General features: G+C 45.3%; 1 protein-coding gene across 3 annotated transcripts in view; it reads left to right on the top strand.

Annotated features, from left to right (window-relative positions):
* Positions 1 to 18648, top strand: part of FGFRL1 (fibroblast growth factor receptor like 1) — a 169758-nt gene extending 151110 nt beyond the window's left edge. For all 3 annotated transcript variants that reach the window (XM_035547407.2, XM_035547408.2, XM_035547406.2), the window contains exons 4-7: positions 3747 to 3827; positions 9069 to 9353; positions 13500 to 13853; positions 16820 to 18648. In XM_035547407.2, coding sequence (XP_035403300.1) covers positions 3747 to 3827; positions 9069 to 9353; positions 13500 to 13853; positions 16820 to 17229 — 1130 coding nt within the window. In that variant the 3' untranslated portion in view covers positions 17230 to 18648. The remainder of the gene's footprint in view (positions 1 to 3746; positions 3828 to 9068; positions 9354 to 13499; positions 13854 to 16819) is intronic.
* Positions 18649 to 19519: the final 871 nt, after the last annotated feature.

Genomic DNA, 19519 nt, shown 5'->3' with positions numbered 1-19519 from the left:
ATATAGCTAAGACTCCTGTGATTTCTGCTACAAACTCATCGTTTTAAATGCTGATCAAACATAGCTGAATGTGGCTCATTTTCTCAGGTGCACTCTCTGTCTAAGAAGAATATTGCCAGGCCAGTTGCATTTGCAAAGGCTGGGGTGAAATACAAGCAGCAGGCCTTCAGATCAGGCGGTATTAACCAGATCTTTCAGACCTTGTTGCTCTTCCTCATTGGTATAATTCAGAGCTTGCTTCAGACTTCAGGTTAGGGCTGGACCAGACACCTCTGAACTTTTATGAAATTTTGACAGATGCTTCCCGTGCAGCCACAGTATAACTTTCAATGTGGTCGTAGCAGGTGGAAGTCAAATTTTGGTGATATCTGAATTAAACGGGGTTGTTCCATCCTAAGGGTGTTCCTGGGATACCTATCTCCTGCTGTGCTGTTCCATTGTATATAATAATAAGCTCTTTTTTTGGCTCTCTGCTCCTATAGTTCAGAACTTAAAACACTCACCCAAGGTGCAAGGGAGGAGGTTCAAATCCCTCTGAATGCAGCAGAAGAGGGACTTGACCCTGAGTCACTCACATCTCAGGTTAACGCTTTATTGTTATATTACTGGCTATTCTCCTGGCTCACTCACACTTTTAAGCTTGGCCTGAGATTCCTGTGCTTCAGGGAATCGTCCCTCGGATGAGCTGTGCTGAGTTGCATCCAGTTTGGGGATTTCTTTTCTCAAGGTAGGAGCCCAGCTGGCTGCATCTTGCAGCTGGAACAGAGACATCTGCAGCATCCCCTCACCCAGTGCACACCTCTGGGTATGGGAAGCAGTAGTTTTGCTCTACACCAGTTTCCATGTTTACGACATTTCCACCACCCCTCCCCGAGACTTCTGCTGTGTTTTGTTGTTAACGTTACCACATTCCTAACAAACATGAAACTGGTTCCAGTGGATCTAAAACAACATGCCTAAATGCGTGCAGTTACTTATTTAAATCTTGCTCCGCTGCCAAATTATTTATTTCATAGGCTCAGCACGGTGGCATTAGCTATCCTGATCTCTTCCTCCAAAATGATTTTCTCTGGGTTTGGTAGGTTACTCCGCAGGTTTGGGATTTGGCAGGATAACAACCAAAGAGGCATCTTCAAAGGATCAAAAAGAATCAGAGCAATTTTACTCACATCAAAAGCTTGGCAGCGTGTCAGGAGGTGTTGGGGATGCCAGTCAGACCTTGTGTACAGGCAGGAGGAGCACACATGGGCTGACATACTGTAACATGAGGCAGGAGGCAAGGGAGGCTACACCGCTCTTTGTACATCACCCTGGGTAGGATTAAGATATAATTGACAGAACATCACCACTTAAACGTCTTAGCCGCTTTTAAGATATTCAGCAGCTTAACAATGGGCAGGAATCCTACATCTCCAACCACAGTTTTCCTTTCTTCTCCATTACCCAATGCATTTTTCTAATTGTGCTGAGGGATTTGCTAAGTTCTCTGTCAGAGGGCATCCAGGATTTCGTTTGTAGCCCTACCAATATTTAAGTGAAAAGTTGTACAAGCACCAGAAGATAATCAACTCAGTATTTTGACTTAAAGGGGATGATCTGTCATATGCAAGCCATCATATATAATGGGTATATTTGTATTCCCTCCGTTTGGTTTGCCAAGGCTGTAAAATTATATTTGCAGAACGCAGCACGTGGGTTACGAGCCTCCTCCGTCAGTCGGGCTGCGGGCCAGCCCCAGCGCAGCCTTCACGGTGCATTTGCCCTCGCGGCGCTGTGCAGGCGGTGCTGTGTGCTGAGCCTGGCTGCGTTTCACCCTGCTGCCCTGAGACTCGGGCTGGGAACTGGCCTGGGAAATCCTCCGGGCTTCCAGTGACAGACACAGGGCGAGGGAGGTGGCTAGGGCTGGTCGGCCAGAGGGAGCTGCCGGAGCGAGGGCACGGCGTGCTGCTGCCCTGAAAGCTTGCTTTCCCCCTCGAAATGACAGCTGCACATACCTCCGGGGGAACTGTGCCGAAGTCGCTGCAAGGAGAAGAGAAAAATCTGCCAGGGGTGAGGGGGGACAAACCCAGATGGCATTGCAGCCTCTCTGCTTAAGAGACAGCAGCAAACGAGAGTGGAGCATGTGGCGGCACAAAATGCCCCACATTGAAGGGACGGGATGATTTTCCAAAGTAGTGGAAACTGGGGTGAGGATGGGGTTAAATCCATGGTCTTCTCTCACAAAGCCTGCACAGAATTTTACACACTAAACTCTATTTAAGCACAACCCATCGTCTAAAGCAAATGAAAAGCTCTACTATTTGCTCATTTTTCACACACACACAGACAAAAAAATAATTAAAAAAAAAAACAAAAACACAGAGCTTGTTCCTCTCATTTGCTTGAAACCTTTCTTCGTATTGGTTTTAGGAGCTGAGCGTTTGGAAGGATTCATTACTTAGTTCAGGTATTTCTGCTTCTCATGATGGGTTTTACACCCTCGCATAGTTCCTTACCGAGGTAGACTTGTTCCCTGCCTTCACCTAACCTCTTTCTGAAAATCAAGCTGCTCTCACAGGGCTGAAATTAGAGTTTAGGCCTGGCTTCATCTCACACAATTCAGGCACTTCGATGCACTTTAGGAGCTGAGCAGCTCTCAATGAAGGACTTCACCTCGCTGTGGGGCTGCCCACCTCGGCCTGCAGCGCGCAGGAGCAGTCTCGTTAGGGCCACGTTTTGCTGTGCCATGAACCATAGCTGCCAGGTGTCCCTCAGGTGGGCTTCCCTCCCAGCATGTGGCATTCCTAGGAGAGCTGAGCGCTTGTACAGTAAAGGTGGGGCTGTTTTGGGGGAGGAAAAGGCTTCTCATCCTCATTCTGGTGCTGTGGAGGTGTGAAACCATCAGCACCAGCACCACCTGCATTGCAGAAAGAGGCTCAGGGCACTCTCCTGCTCCCTCAGCCCTTGTGGAGACCTTTTAGGTGGTCAAAGTACAGCTGAAATTGGATGTGGGGGCTGCTGGAGAGAGGGCTGATGAAGGTAGACATCACCTTTTGATGATGATGTCTACCTTTTGGTGATGTCTACTTCTGCGAGTGATATGGGGCACAGAATGGAAACTTTGATGCTGCTCCATGATTGTAGTATAGATAACTAGAGTGATTAGGGACACAGAGATGTGTCATTGATAAAGGTGGAAGGGTGGCCTTAATTAAATTATAAAAAAAAAAAGCTTTTATACTCCATATCACTTTGTCCTGCCATAGCTTTGCATTCAGTGTCCCTTGAGGGCTCATTTGACCCCCAGCAGACCTGCTTGCTCTCTGGATTTTGTAGGGAAGCTGAAACGCAAATTGGCCCTAATTCCATGTCTTGTGCTCTGTGTGACCGATCGCATAAGTCTTCCCCACCTCCCAGGTTTAATTAGCTGTAATTTTGATTTATACCATTATTTGCATAGAAGGTACAATGGATCAGCTCCTCCTAGGGAACAGCAACCTGTAAACATAAACAAAGAGGCTTTTGTCAGCTATTAATGGAAACATTGATTAATCTCCCATTGCTTTGGTAGCCTGCCGAAAAGCTTGTAAAGCAGCAACTAAATTGTTCATTAAACTGGCCATGCTGTAAGTGCCAGGACGTGAATGCAAAATGTATGTTGAGTGCCTTTCAGCTGCGTGGTGCCTCCAAGAGGAAATGCAAACTCCTGTTAGCACACTGCTGCGCTGCTGGAGACCTTCCTAACATCGTTTTCCTTTCCTTTGCAGATGACACCAGCTCAGGAAAGAACAGCCAGGTACCTGAAGGTTCGAATGGAGAATATGAAGATCATTCTGGGAAGCAATGGGGTAAGGAGCAGTGTATATTTTACCTTGTTTCCAGCTTCGGCGATGTTCAGCCAGCACATTTCTCAGTTGCAGAAGGAAAGGAAAAGGCAGAGCAATTGGAATGAGTTCTCCTTACAGATGCTCAAATAATAAACAGAGTCTCAGCTGAATGTTGGTGTGAATGGATCCCATCCAGGCGTCCTTCTGCGAAATACAGCCCATCATCTGCTCTAGAGCCCCCTGCCCTATACCCCAGCATGGTTCTCCCTTGAATTTGTTTTTCTGGGCAGTGACTTTCCTTTGCATGTGCAGCTATTACAGCTTTCATAGACTCTCTATAAAAGGTATATTGACTTTTACAGCAATATTTCCAAAAGTCTTCAGTGCCAGCATAACACCGCTCCCACTGAGGGCAAATGGGAGGTCTGACTTCACTTCATCAGAATTAGCATTAGGCCAAAGCTGAGTATTTTTGAAAACTACCCTCTCTTTTAGACACCTGCATGAACTTCTCAAAATCCCGGACTGTTCAAGCATAGGATTTTGATGCTGTTGCAGAGCTTTGGGGAACTGCTAAAATCTCTCTTGGAACAGGTTGTGAATCACTGTAAGACTCACAGATCCAAAGTTCGGTCCAAGCACTCCTTGAAGGACAATAAGTTATCAGACTGATGCCAAACAGCTTTTGGCCATTACTGACAGGAGTGTGATGTGAGTTTATGACCCCAAGGGATGAAGCACAGCATTTCCATTTTGCTCCCGCAGTTTATCCCTCCTTTGAATTTTATGACATAGAGATGGCTTTCTCCCACGTTCGTGGCAAGTGAGTAACCTCATAGCAATGGTAGGGGTGGAACCTGTCAAGCTGTCACCAGATGAGTCCCCACCATTTGAACTGAGGCCAGTTTCCTTCAGGAGTTGGCAAACAAAGGACACGGAGTGCTGCAGTGTAGTCCAGTCCAAAGCTAAAGGAGGCAGTGCCATAATAGCCATGAATTACAGATTCATCTGAGCCTGAGTTTGCTCTGAGAGAGGAGGGTAACCTCCACTCATTCTGGAAAAGGGTAATAACATTTTAGAGCTAAAGAAAGGGTGTCTCAGGTAAACTCCAGGTCAGGAGTGCCTCAGGAGGGATTCATTAGCTAGCAAGAAAAGTTGCCATTTCTCTACCCTTCATTATCCTGGTGGAAATAAGAGTAGATACTGAAAGTCATGGTAGATGTGCTGCTAGGAGAACTGGTGGATGACAGATCAATACCACAGTGATACTGCAATAACAGATGTACATATTGCTAGAATTCATAGACAAGCATGTCCTCATAGGAGATTGTGTTGTGACCTGTGCTGTCCTGGCCCAGGTTTTTAAAGTGCTGTCATGAGGGGGGTTCAGTGTGTGTCTCGGGGTCTCAGAAAGAGAATGGGTGACAGAGCAGTTTGTGTTTGCAGAGTCCTGGGCCCTAGAGAAGTGGGAGAGGGGAAGCATGGTGATAGTCCCACTCTGCTTTCCAGCTGCTATCATGGAATGAAATTGCCAGGGAAAGGACCTTCCCCACAAGAGCAGGGAAAGATAGATACACCCATTCCATGAAAGATCGAGCTCTTATTCAAAAGGTTTGAAAGTATTTCAGTACTTAATAATACCATGGATTTTTTTTGTGTAAGTATCACGAAAGCCTGAAGTGGTATTGACCATCACTATGTGGTGGTAATCACGACGGATCACAGCAGACTACATGTTTTAGTTAACCACTTAAACTTGTATGAGCAATATCTGACAGGAGCCTCTGGGACTAATCCATGCACCTCAAGGTGTCATCTAGGGAGAGGAGGCTGCTGAACTCTTTCCCAGGTCTTTGTGCTGACAACCTTCTGCTTCATTTCATTCTCATTAGCTTGAACCTTCATGGTAAACAGATTTCAGCAAGAAACCCTTACACAACACTGTGTCATTGTCCCCATCCACTTGTGTTTTCCCTTGCTCTTGCGTGTGGCATAATTTTTACTGTACAAATGTGTAGTTCATGTTTATGAAGCAAACGCCAAGTGATGTGGAGAACAAGAAACCGAAGTATAAATAACACAGAGTCACTTTGTAGTGGCCTTCTCTGGCACTCCAACAAGCAAAACTTCTGTAAATGGTACAGATTTGGGGACAGACATTTACTAGCACCAACTTAAAGGACATTTTTTCTGTCTCCTTCACAGTGCTGCTTCTCCCTCTTTCTCCTTTGTGCTTGCTGGGTCTATTTTTCTCTTGTATATGTGTGTGTGTCATTCTCCTTTTTTTGTTAACTGGCCTTTTTAAACTTGCCCAATTCAGGCTTTTGTCAAGGAAACATTCAGGACTGTGTAAATGGGATCTGGTTTCAGCGTATTGCACACAGCCTGGAGTAGCTTTTGAGAACACATAATCGCTTAACCTTATCTAAACAGAAGAAGAAAGACAGAAAGAGCCCAAGGAGTTTAGCTTTACCTGTAGCTTGGTGTGTATCTGGGCAACATTGCATGAGGGGTGAATGCAAAGCTTCAGATTCATGGGAGTGACAGTGGGAGAAGCAAAACAGAAATGTTATAGGGGGAGAAAAGATAGAGTTTCTGTTTTGGAGTGCTATTACTGAGAAGGGAGACAACGTCCTTCTGAAATATTGCTGTGGAAGCAGGGAAGAGGGAAGGGAAGGCCTCAGCTTAGAGTCACTCACTTGACTCTTTGCTCCACATGGACTACATAAGGGACTATCCTATTCCAACCAGCTCTTTAGTATGTTAATCCCAGGCCAGGAGTCCTATCCTGCAGGGATCTACCCCTACCTGTGCCTGCAGTCCCTGGTCTCAGAGTAAATTATTGCCATATTAGAGAATAACCATTTAGATCCATTTCCTGGCTGGTTCTTAACCCCTCCTTTGCGCCTTGCAGACATTCACTCTGTTTCTCCACTGACAGCCCCTATCAACACATCTCCCTCGGCTCAGACCTAAACAACAGCATGTCAGTGCTCATAATGTGCAGCCCTGATGGGGTTAATCGTCTCTCTGGGAGGGTGATTGTTTTTGCTGGGCAGGGGCCTCCTCCTGCAGCAGATCCTCAAGGGAATACCCAGCCATGTAGGCCCCGCGACCTGTGCAGTGGGTTAGTATGTCACACTTGCTGCTCAGCTGTCATGGCAAGGACTCGCAGTGCCGGAGTTGCTCCAGTTCATTAGATTACACATGAAAGCCTCTGCACGGAGAGCAAAGCATTTCTGAGCAAGAGTTTGAAATAACATGAAATGGCTGGGACCCAAAACGACAGCCAAAGGGGGCAAGAGAAGGCTGTGGAGGCAGATGGCTTCTCCTACAGAAAGGGACTTGGAGAGAGGGCTATGCCAAAGGGTGTCTTCTTCCAAGAGGGAGGGACGTGGATCAAGGCTGCAGGGGGGTGAGACCACTAGGGGTTATGTTCACGGACCTCACAAGGCAACGGCTGCGATTCTCTGGTGTGTGGAGGGGGGAAACTGCAGAACAGCCTCTTTCAACCAACAAAACTCCACCATAATGCACATCCCAGAGCTCCTGGCTTGGCCCTGGGCAGCAGGGCTGGCTCTGTGATAGGGAGTCCTCCTGTCCTGTCCTGTAGCAAACTTCCCTGATATCTGAAGCATAACCTTCCCAGCTTGTTTTGGTGTGTCACGTGCGACTGAGGCTGTGGCTCTGCAATTGCTGTTGGTGAATATCAGTGGCTGATGGGCATAATCCAAACCAATGTGCCACAGAGCAGTCCAGTTGTCAGCTACTTTTTTAATTTCCCAAGCAAATGATCTGGGAGGATTTACCAGGGAGTAGGAAAATGCGGGGTCACCACCCTTTGGGGCTGAAAATTAAGATTATAGTAAGCAAAAAAATAGGATTTCAAAACAGTGAGAGAAACCTGTTATGGAGCTGCCAAATGGACTCGGGAGAAACTGGCTTTGTCAAAATAAGAAAGAAGAGAAGTGAATTAGGCAGGAGTATTTTGGAAGCAGAGGGAGAGTGCCAGGTGGCACTCAGAAGAGGTGTTAATCTCAGCAGGAGGCTGTGGTTAGAAGTGCCCCTTTACTGACATTGCATAACTAAGGTAACTTCAGGAAGTTTGTAAATTCTTTTGAAATGTTCTGTACATGATACTATTAGAGAAGCTTTTGCTTTGCAACAAATCATATACTATTGTTTTAACTGTCTTAAAACCTTTTGTAAAGAACATTTTCTTTCTCTTGATTAGTTAGACCAACTCACAACTTTATAGGAAGATCTTCTGCAATATTACTAACACTACCAGCGTGTAAAGATGTCACCTCTTTTCTCCCTGGAATTCTTACATAATCTGAATTAAAGTTAGGTGCAGTTGGGAGTAAAACTTTTGACTTTTTTTAGCTTTTGCCAAATGGGGACCTCACATTTTTCTAGTGTTCTTGTGACTGCTGCTAGAAATATTTGTGTTTTCCTTGCTAAATGAAGGTAACTTTATCTTAACACATGATTTTCTCCACCACCAACTTCATCTTCTCAGTTTTGAGGATGGACAGGCGTGGGGGTATCTTCCAATAACAAACTCAAGTTTTGTTTTATTGGATCTTTCCATTTGTTTACTTATTTCTTTGTGCTTTTCCACATGAATGCTTCATAAATTAATGTTGAGTGAATCTCATACATTTTAGTTCAGATCAAAGTTTAAAAGTCTGGCTCACTTCTAAGACTTTGTTACATTTTGAATAGACGTTCACCCTTCTCAAGTTCCATTAAAGCCAGTGAGAACTTAAGAGCAAAACACATCTTCAGAAAATGAAGCTTCAAGTGACAAGCAAAAGATTGAGACAATGGTCAGTCCAACAGGAATCTGAGTTTTCTCCTTTGGTCTTGGCTAAGGGCTTGCATTTGTGGCATGGAATATGGTAACAATTACAATGTGATTATGGGGCTGTGTTTTGCCTTCAGTTGCACTAGCGTGATTTTGGTATTATTTTGTGAGATGTGACTCATTCAGTTGCCTTATGGACACGGAGGAATTCCAGGGTTGTACTATGCAGAAGGCTAACGTGGTGGTCCTTGCAGTCCACTAGACATTCAACTGCATCTGACTGGAGGGTGCTAAGTAACTTGGTTTGAGCTAGAATATGAGGTACGGTGACACACTGGCATGTATGGTGCTGCCAAGTGCCTCTCAAGCAAATTTGGCCACAGCACCTGATAGAAGTATTCTCCTTTATACGTCCTTTGCTCACCACAGTCAATTGTCCTTGCCTTTTGCAGCCCAGCCCAGGTTCACACAGCCTGCCAAGATGAGACGGAGAGTGATCGCCCGTCCCGTTGGCAGCTCCATCCGCCTGAAGTGCGTGGCCAGCGGGAACCCACGGCCTGACATCACGTGGCTGAAGGACAATAAGCCCCTCACGCCCCAGGAGATTGGGGAGAACAAGAAGAAGAAGTGGACGCTGAACCTGAAGAACCTGAAGCCAGAGGATAGTGGGAAATACACCTGCCGAGTGTTTAACAAAGTTGGAGAAATCAATGCAACATACAAAGTTGAAGTAATCCGTAAGTACAGCCTGGGGTGCAAAGGTGGGGAGGGAGCTTTTGGAAAGGGTCTTGCTGAGTAAAGAGTGTGGTTGTGAGGATGCAGTGCTGACAGCTGGATGCAGACATGGGGAAGTGTTAGAAATATCAGCAGAAATCAACAGTGAAATCTTTTTTGAAACTCTAGAATAAACCTAATACCTGAGCAAGACAGAATATTAATAACACTATTTAGAAGTCTGAAATTAAAAGAAACACTTGGGTAACTGTCATTGTTAAAGGTACCCACACGGCCATAGTTCCCAATTCCCCGGTTCAATCCCATGCAGCTGACAGAGTCAATTTAAGGACAAAATGAGAACTTACTGAGAAGGCCCTTCATAGATAGCCACAGAGGAAAGGTACATTTAGAGAGGAAGGCACATTTAGGATGGCCCAGGCTACTTTCTCAGAGTGGTAGTAGGGTGAAACCAATAACTGAAATATTAGGCTAGGTATCTGTAATAAGAGGCCCACTTCATTAGAGAAGTCTCTGAAGAGAATTAGCAGAAATCTTAAGACTAGGTTGATTAGCAAAACAAGGCTTTAGGGCCAGGTTTTTAAAAGCATTTAGACATCTGATAGTTCAGGTGGATTCAAATGAGATACTAAAAAGAGTTTAAAATCCCACTAGAGTCCTGTATGTATCTTTAGATTCAGCCCTTAGAAGATAAGCTCTGGAGGATTATCCTGCTTTGTGGTGAGGTAGAGTAAATAGCTCTTCTTACTGTCTAGCTATTCTGATTTTTGGTCCCTAATTTCCTGTTTCTCCTATTATTACTGAAGAAATTATACTCAAAGCCTACCTAAGTCTTCCAAAGAAGAACTCTTATTCTTAAATCATCATGCTTTGTCTGTGACATCATCATAAGTTGCCATGGAAATGATTATGGAACAGCCAGTTCAAGAAAAAGGGGAAGATGAGCTGAGTGGGGGAAGATTAAATATCCCTCATTAATCCTCCAGAAGGAGCGTGGAGGGCTATTTCCAGCCACATGGAAAGCATGTTGTTTGTCTGTCTGTGCATGAGTTTTAGCATGAGAAAGTTTATCCCAGGGTGAAAGACTATTCTTAAAGGTAAAGATCTGCTCTCTGATAAGTCCCTTCTCTGGAATAACAGGAATTAAAAGCACATGTGGGGAGCTCTGTTGGGCTCTGAAGGCACAAACCTGCTGGACATCTGGATTTGATAAAGATGCAGCTGTGTGGAGACAGTAAAAACATGTGTTTACACTAAAACCAGGAGCAGAGACAGGGAAATGAATCAAGCCCCATCCTAATGGCAGCTGTGGCATTTTCACTTCATCAAAACCAGACAGCACCAGGAACAAACCCCTTTCTGTGTCCTTGTTTATCTTGGTTTTTATCAACTTAAAGATGTATGTAACCTTTGTTTTCATTAGCTTTTGCTGGCTAGGAGTGAAAACAGTAACCAAAGCTGGAACCAGAGTCAGGCAGATAAGGGCATTAAGCAGTTTTCAGACATCTTTCTATTTTTAACATCATTCTGTGGAGCATTTCAGGTTTTATTCCATTCCCTTTTTTTTTTTTTCTTCTTTTCTCCTTAAGCCTCCACTCCTCAGCCTGTCCCGCTTATCAGAGTCTCAGTCTCCCCAGCTGTGATTCCTGCTTGTAGTCCCTAGGCACAGCCTTTAGAGACCATGGTGGTATTTTTTGTTTCCCCCAAGCACATCTTTAGAGCCCTCACTGTTGACAGTACCCTGAGTTTTTGAAAGAGTGGCCATTGTTCCTTCCTCTTGTCTGTGCTGGTGGGAGCTGTTTTGTTACATGCTTAGTCCAACAGTGCTTGCCATCAAAAGTGGTTGATGATTGCCAGCAGTTACCACCCACTGTGATACCATAATTTCTCTCTGTGCCTAGGACAGAGGTTTGCAGTACCTCCTTGCCTGGAAACTGACTGATTTCTCTGATGTTAGCACTAAAACAGACCCTAACATTGCTCAGGATGAGGGATATATTTTTCTTTTGGATTTATGTGGAGTTGACACAACCTAAGACTTACAATCATGCTGGAAAGCATGGTCTTGTGAACCCTTGTGTTTGATTTCCTTTCCTACCACCTTGTTTCCTTCATCAACTGAGACTTGAGGCAAAATTTGTGTGAGAAATGAAAGATTTTATTATTGGCTAGAAAAGAAATGACTGTGGCCTATTACTCCACAAATAAGTTACTCCACAATGAGTACATGGACCGTTAGGCTGAAGAAAGGAATAATAAAAGCAGATAGGTGAGGATGACATGGCATCGGATGACTGCCAGTACAGTTTGATCCCCATGGGCATCTGCCAGGCCCAGCAGGAAAGGTGACAGATAGCTCCTGAGAGACTCCGAGAGCACAGATGTGACAATATCCACAGTCTGCCATCACTGTCATTAGACAGTCTGTGAAGGAAGGGGCCTTTCCCCATCCATTTTTTTTTCTGTCTTTAGGGGACATTTGGAAAGACCAAAAGGAGAAGGAACATGTCTTACCCAAACTGGGGTAGCCACATACTTGTAAATAATCTGAATTAAAAAACTGAGGTTGTGTCTGAGAATCATAAAATCACAGAATGGTTTGGGTTGGAAGGGACCTTAAAGATCATCCAGTTCCCCCCCCCGCCATGGGCAGGGACACCTCCCACCAGCCCAGGCTGCCCAAAGCCCCATCCAGCCTGGCCTTGAGCACCTTCAGGGATGGGGCAGCCACAGCTTCTCTGAGCAGCCTGTTCAGTGCCTCACCTCCCTCTGAATAAAGAATTTCTTCCTTACACATGGAATACACAAGGTTCTGTTGTATTCACCTGTAAATTACACCCTATAAGATACAGTGATAAAAGACACAGAACCACAGAATGGCTGAGGTTGGCAGGAGCCTCTGGAGGTCATCCTGTCTCACCCCTCTGTTGCAGCAAGGCCCAGAGCAGGGTGCCCAGCCCCACGTCCAGGCGGCTCCTGGAGCCCCCCGGGAGGAGCCCCCCAGGCTCTGGGCAGCCTGTGCCAGGCTCCATCCCTGCCCAGCCCAGCAGGGCTGCCTGGTGCTCACAGGGAGCTCCTGGGCTCCAGTTTGTGCCAAGCACCTCTTGAACTGGCACTGGGCACCACAGAAAAGAACCTGGCACCATCTTTTTTACACCTTCCCTTCAGATATTTATACACATTGATAAGACATCATTGGGGTCAATCAAGTGAACATCGAATATTCTAGTGAACAAGTGAATCAATATCAAGAGAACAAGTGAAATAAACCACTTCATTCATGTTCAGACCTGCAATATCACCCAGATTTAATCCTGAAATCGGTTTTGACCTTTTTGGCTTGTTTCAGGCCATTTATCTTCCTCTGGTCAAGTCTCGAGAAAGACCTCTGCAGCCTTTTAAATACCCTGTCAAGGTGCATCATTAATATCCTGTTATTCTGGGATGCGGTTCTTGAGACATGGATTAGTGGGAGTACAAGGATGGATGGCCCCTTTTGTCTTCTCATAGCTGCAGAGTACAACAAGGGGCTGGGGAAATTCAGCGGTTGGAGTTGGACTTGCACCTCTTACCAAGGAGCAGAAGGGCCAGGTGTCTCCATGGTCTGACCTGTGTGGTGCTGAGTAAAACCACTGCAAACTAGGTACCCAAATATAAATGTTTCATGAGTGAGTGACCTGAGGGAACAGAAGCACAGCACAGACAGAAAAACCTTCTATAAGAGATTCTTAGGGCATTGTTTGCTTAGCAGCCAGGAGTGTTCTCCAGGGTACAGAAGAGAAGGCTGAAGAAAATCTTCAAAGTTGTAAGGGCTAAGAAGGAGAGCAAAGTTTTCTCTTGTTCTGATGCAGGTAGGGTAAGTGCCTCGCTAGAAATAGGAAGATTCAGGTTGAGCATGAGAAAAGATTTACTAAGCTTCAGACAATGGAAGAATGAGAACCTGGACAGTCTCTTCCATTAGAGGCTTTGGCAGAGGCTGGGCAAATTTATATCAGAAAGGTTTGCAGAGATCTCAGCCTGCTGTGGGGCAGACAGTTGAATTAAATGGTTTGCATCTCTCCTATACCTTTTTCCTGTGTTTCTACGATCACAAGCTAATCAGATTGGCAAACACCTTTTTCCATGGATCTCCCTGTGTTTCTGTGCAGAGAGGACGAGGTCCAAGCCCATCCTGACAGGGACACACCCCGTCAACACCACGGTAGACTACGGCGGGACCACATCCTTCCAGTGCAAAGTCCGCAGCGATGTCAAACCCGTCATCCAGTGGCTGAAGAGGGTGGAGTACGGCACAGAGAGCAAGTACAACTCCACCATCGACGTTGGGGGGCAGAAGTTTGTTGTTCTGCCCACAGGGGAGGTCTGGTCCCGTCCTGACGGTTCCTACCTGAACAAACTGATGATTACTCGAGCCAAGGAGGAGGATGCGGGGATGTACATCTGCTTGGGGGCAAACACCATGGGCTACAGTTTTCGCAGCGCTTTCCTCACAGTTCTGCCAGGTGAGTTATGCTTTTATTTCCCTACTCTGAACCAATAGCCTGTGTCATGGCATTATTCCCAACTGCTGGTGCCCATGGGCTTCTGTGATGCTGTGCTGACAGAGGCTAGTCCAGGTTTAGAAAGAATTAGCAAATTGGGGGACTAAATTAGCTAAAATCAGGGACTAAAATCAGGGCATTAGCACTGATTTAAATCTGCCCCTGCTTAATCTCTCTTGCTGATGGTTCCTCTTCTCCCTCCCTTGGGTACAATGATTCCAGCAAAGCGAAATAAAATGAAGGATGTGCTCCTGTGTGAAACAGGTGCCAGGAAATCATACTGCAGTTGCAGGCTTCATCGACAGGGTGCAAGAGGTGAGAGGGGAATGGAACAGCAGCACAGTTTGCAGCCCCATTCCCTGACATTTCTCCTTTCTCTGGCTCTTATTTGTATTGCTTTACTGGTAAAAGAAAACAATAATACGGGATCATAAAATGAGAGAAGAATAAAAACTGTCCCGGTCACAAGGAAAGGAAAAGAGTGAGTGTGAAAGAGCGAATGATCGATTAGTTAAATTCTTACCCAATGATCTCCTGAGGACCATTGTACCAAACTCACAGCTGCTTCCTGCTCTCCCTGGGCCCCAGAGCTGGTGGCTGTGTCCAAATGAAGCTGTATTGTGTGCGTTTCAGGCACACCATGCTCACTTTATCATTTATGCCTTTGCTTCCTGAGCATGCAGTTCTGCCCTGATAAATATTTTTCATTGAAAAGGGCATCTCCTTCTGCCTCATTCGGACGTGTCAATCTAGCTTTAGAACCACCAGCTTTATAACAAAAATCTATCTTTCTGTTTTTTCCTTCCTTTTCGCCACACGTGCAGGGCCAACACAGCTAAGACAGTGCAGGGGCTGGAGCCAATATCAGAACGTTTTAGCTGTCAAATCTAATGGGGTGTCTCTGGTCAAGATATCAATGAGACACCGTTAACTCTCGCAGGCTGACGAGACTGGTTTTTGCATAGGTGGTGGGGAAAATGCTCCTGACTCCTATAACTAAGGCAGCATGGCTACTTCTGCTCTCTGATTGCCACACTCTATGTCTCAGTCGCGGTCAAGAGTCAACAACGTGAATTTAGACACCAGCAGCAGGTTGCCAAGTAAAAGGAAAGTCTGACTGCTCCTTAGCGTCTTCTTCTGTATCACTTAGATTTAGGACGAAACTCCAGCTAGAAAGCTTCAGCTTATTTTTCTGAAGGACAATGCTGTATGGGTGGGATATAACTCAAAGCCTCTGGGAGTTTCCAAACTATGAGAGTCTGATCCAGCTCCCATGAAATCAGTGGGAGACTTTCCATTGATTTAAGTGCGACTACAATGAGGCCTCATACCAGAACCCGTGCCCGAAGGCCTGTTGTTATTGGCAGTGACGGAAAAGGAGAACCCAGCTTGCCCTCTGAAGGAAAGATGTGGTTGCAAGGCCATGAGTTAGAAAAACACCATTTTGCTTGTAAATCTATCAGATTTGACACAGACAGCTCAGAAAAACAGCATGCATGAATATCAAAACACTTTTGTGTCAGCCCAGCAGAGGATTTTTGCCAAGCAGCATGAAGACTGTTGTTTTGTGGTCAGCTGTTGGGGCAGTTCCCTGATCCTGTCTTCCTTTGAACAAGGGGCTGAACCAGATGACCTCCAGAGTCCCTTCCCAGCCTAAATTGTTTTGTCATTTCCAGTGTTGATGGGTGAAAGTTTGTCTCTGGAGGTCAACAGTATACATCCTTCTGACTTCAGAGAGACCACACCATATATATTTAATATTTCAAACTACCCATAGGATTATTTGTCAAAGAGAGAAAAAGACATTAGGGTCTTAAAGAAGTTTGGCTTGAAAGTTAAATGATATGTATGTTTGAAAATAACGTGCTGGGCTGTTTGGATAGCCTGCAGTTTTCAGTGTTTCTGAGTGCTGTCCTGAAAGCTGAACTCTGCACCTAGGTATTTTTCAGGGCTTTTGGAAACACCAGCTGGTAGCTGTCTACACAGGGACTTTGATAGCTAGGACCCTACCCTAGGTCTCCTTTGGGGTCTGTAAATCAAGGGATCAGGCTGAGGAACAGGAATAGCTACTGACGGTTGTACAGGCTGCCAACAGCACAGTGGGCAGGGAGAAGGCAGGGGTGAAAGGTGCTTTCTGAAGCATCTTATCTCCTTTGTTAACTGAATTTGCTGCTAGAAAGCCAACGGCAGCTCCAGAGAAACTGGTGGAGGTGGAGCCCATTTGGGATTGAGAGTTGGACACGTGCTTTAATATCATATGAAATTTCACCTCCCCATTGCTTGGACACCAAGGAGAGGACAGCAGCTCACCTGTGTTTTTCAACCTTTCTCCCAGCCACACCAAAAACTCAAGACAACCCCTTCAAATCACCACATTCCTGCTGCCTGCCCTGTCAGAGCATTGCTGAGTAGCTCCAGTAGCACTGGACAAGGGTGCTAAAGAGTGTCTAAAGCCCATGCAGACGCAGCTACCCTGGTAAAGACAAGAGGGCAACATGTAGTGGCTCTGCGTAACCCGGTCGTGCTTCCTGGGCTGCTGACATGGAGGAATTGCTGACATGTGCTGTGCTGTGTCCTCCAGTCTGGGCACCGAAGCCCACTCCATCGCAGAGCGAAGGTGTTAGGAAATTCTTGGGCTGGCTCTAGTGCATCCATTAAAACTTGAATAAGAAAGTTAAAAAATCCCCCAAAGGCCACCCTCCTGACCCCTAAACCAGAGAAAATGAGTTGCTTGTCCTTCCAGGAGCACTGAAAAGCAAAACAGTTACCAAACTTCATGTGCTGGCTTGATTTCTCCCTTGTTACTTGGTCTGGCAGGGTTGCCAGACAGCCTGTACAAAAGCCAGCCCAAGTGTGACATCTGTTACGAATTTACTTTGCCTGCATTTAATTAACTCTTTCTGTCTCTTCCCTGCCACAATGTCCAGATCCCAAGCCTCCAAGTGCACCTGTGCCCCCCTCCTCAGCCAGCAGCCTTCCCTGGCCCGTGATCATCGGCATCCCCGCCGGAGCCGTCTTCATCTTCGGGACAATCCTCCTGTGGCTTTGCCAGACCAAGAAGAAACCCTGCTCCCCACCAGCTGCTGCCCCCGTGCACCGGCCGCAGCCCCGGGACAGGATCTGCGTCTCCCAGGTCCCTGACAAAGACTGCATCTCCTCCATAAATTATGAGGAATACGTCGCCCAGCAGCAGCATTTACTGTCCCAAGGGCCTGCACTCGCCCCAGCCATGGCATCCAAAATGTACCCAAAGATTTACACGGACATCCACACCCACACTCACTCGCATGTGGAAGGCAAAGTCCATCAGCACCAGCACATTCAGTACCAGTGCTAAGAGGGTGGCCGTGTACAGTAGCTCGTTTGGGCTTTTCCCCCTGGTACCTCAGAAGAGACTGCTCTGAGTCAGCTCACACTGCCAGCAATAGGCAAAGCAGACAGAAAAGATTATATATATAGTTTTAAATATATATATACATATATATATAATTGTATATGCGTGTGTGTATGTGTGTATATATATATGTGTATATATCTATATCTATCTATATAAATATATATATAATAGAGAAAGACAGAGAGAGAAAAGAGATTTTTTTTTTATTATTGCAATCAGGATGTAGCCAAGGAATAATGAAGGAACTCCAAATCTCAGCAGCTAGGCAGCCATCCCCAACAGTGGAGCCTTCCTGGATTTTTTAATCAAGGTGGTGGCAAGTAAGACAGGATGCAGGGATATGAACCACCACCTCCTTCCTCATGTAGCTAAAAGGAGCAAGAAAAGGTGACCGTGGTGCTTTTCCAGGTGGGCAGCCCTGTTCCCCTGGCACATCACTTGTTTTGGTGGGAAGCCCCCAGACCTGTCCCACTCAGGAGCACAAGGAAAAGCCTTTTCCCTCCGAGTGACTCGAGCGCTAAAGTACCTGAGGTTTAGTGCCAAAGCATGAGGAGACATGACCAATTCACCTATTCCAGGGGAAAAAAATAACACAAGAGGGTCTGGAAAAGCTAATTTCTGTTCACAACGTGAAATGTCGAATGTTTCTCAAGCACAGTCGTTTTGTCTGCAATGCTGACCGAGCTGCTTGGTTTGATTTCTGCAAGTCACATTTCTCATGGAGGGTTCTGCTGAGCAAACCTCACTGCCCCGGTCCTAGGACTCAGTGCCACTGCCAGGAAAAAGGAAGGAAGGAAGGAAAGAAAGAGGAACATTGTACAGAACACCTTTATATTTATATTTAAGAAATAATAATAATTAATAATAATAATAATTGAACTGCTGATGGCGAAGAAAGCAAAACACACTGTCCTTCTCTGATGGCTTACAGTGACAAGCTACTGGATTTTCTACATCAATGCAAAATACGTATAAACATGAGAAAAAGGAGAAAGAAAAAAAGAGAATGAAATAATAATCTTGTAGGAAAAATTGCATTTGAAAAATATTCACCTAGGTTGTGTGTGGTTGCCCCCTCCCCACAGATAACAGTCTGGAAATGATACAACTACATTTCAGTTCAAACTACAGTAAAAACAGAAAGAAAAGAGAGTAAATAAGGACCGTATTAAATACCTATATGGACTGGAAATGAATCCAATTACAAATATAAAACCTTTGTAATTCTATATAGAGTTTAAACAAAGTCATGTATATTTAATTTATTTTGTTAAACAAGAAAAAAAATGTATGATATTTTCCTCAAAACAGGCATTTCTATACATATTTTTGATCAAAGAAAATAAAGATTTTTTTTTCAGGTTCTATAGATGCCATGCTCAGAAAACACTCAATGTAGCATGTAACCAACCATATTTCTCCTAACTTGGAGGTCATCTATCTGTATGCTTACTCACACCAGCCACATGTACTCTCCTAGCATCATCTCAGGTACTGCCAGTGCCACCATTTCCATTAGAAATTTGCATTTTCCATCATTTAAATGCTGATTGTGAGGATATGCAGTGGCCAGATCACTTCCCATGGACCCCTTGTCATCTCCAGTAGCAAAGATCTCTGCTCACAGGGAAATTTGTTTCACTATGCTTTTTTTAAAAAAATGAATCTTTTTTTTTTGGGGGGGGGGGAAGGGCGTGTTGGGGGGTGGGGAAGAGGTTACATTTGTGTTTTTTTGTTTTGTTTTGTTTTTTTAACCACAAACCTGCAGGGGTTTTTCTTTTCAAAAGAAAATTTTGTAAATCAAACATCATAATTTGTGAGCCTGTAAAATGAGCTTCAGCCTCAGGGTGCCTGGGAGGGGAAAGCATGCCACGGGGGTGAAACCCTTCATTTGTAAATGCTGCTGTTAGGCTAGAGGAACCAGCGAGGGTGAGCTGGGTGCAGCAAGGGGAGCGCGCGGGCAGCTGCTCCCCTCAAGAAGGAAGGTGCAAACATTTCTGCTGCAAGTAGAGAGAGGCATCTAACCCTGTAGTGGCCACAATTTTCTTTAGACAAGGCAGGTTCAGTAATGCAGCAACTGTTTGCTGTTCAGTTGTGTTTCACGGGGAAGAAAAAAAAAATTTGAGACATGCCAATTTTTAAGTTTGAAATTACTTCCTTCTCAGGCCTGTTCTGCAAAAGAGAAATCTTCAGCAAACCAGCTGCTCCAATTTAAAGTGAAACACTTCAT

Source organism: Cygnus atratus, chromosome 4, assembly GCF_013377495.2.
Source record: "Cygnus atratus isolate AKBS03 ecotype Queensland, Australia chromosome 4, CAtr_DNAZoo_HiC_assembly, whole genome shotgun sequence".
Taxonomy (NCBI): Eukaryota; Metazoa; Chordata; class Aves; order Anseriformes; family Anatidae; genus Cygnus; species Cygnus atratus.
Note: the sequence above shows the minus strand (reverse complement) of the source record. Positions and strands in the feature narration are given on the sequence as shown.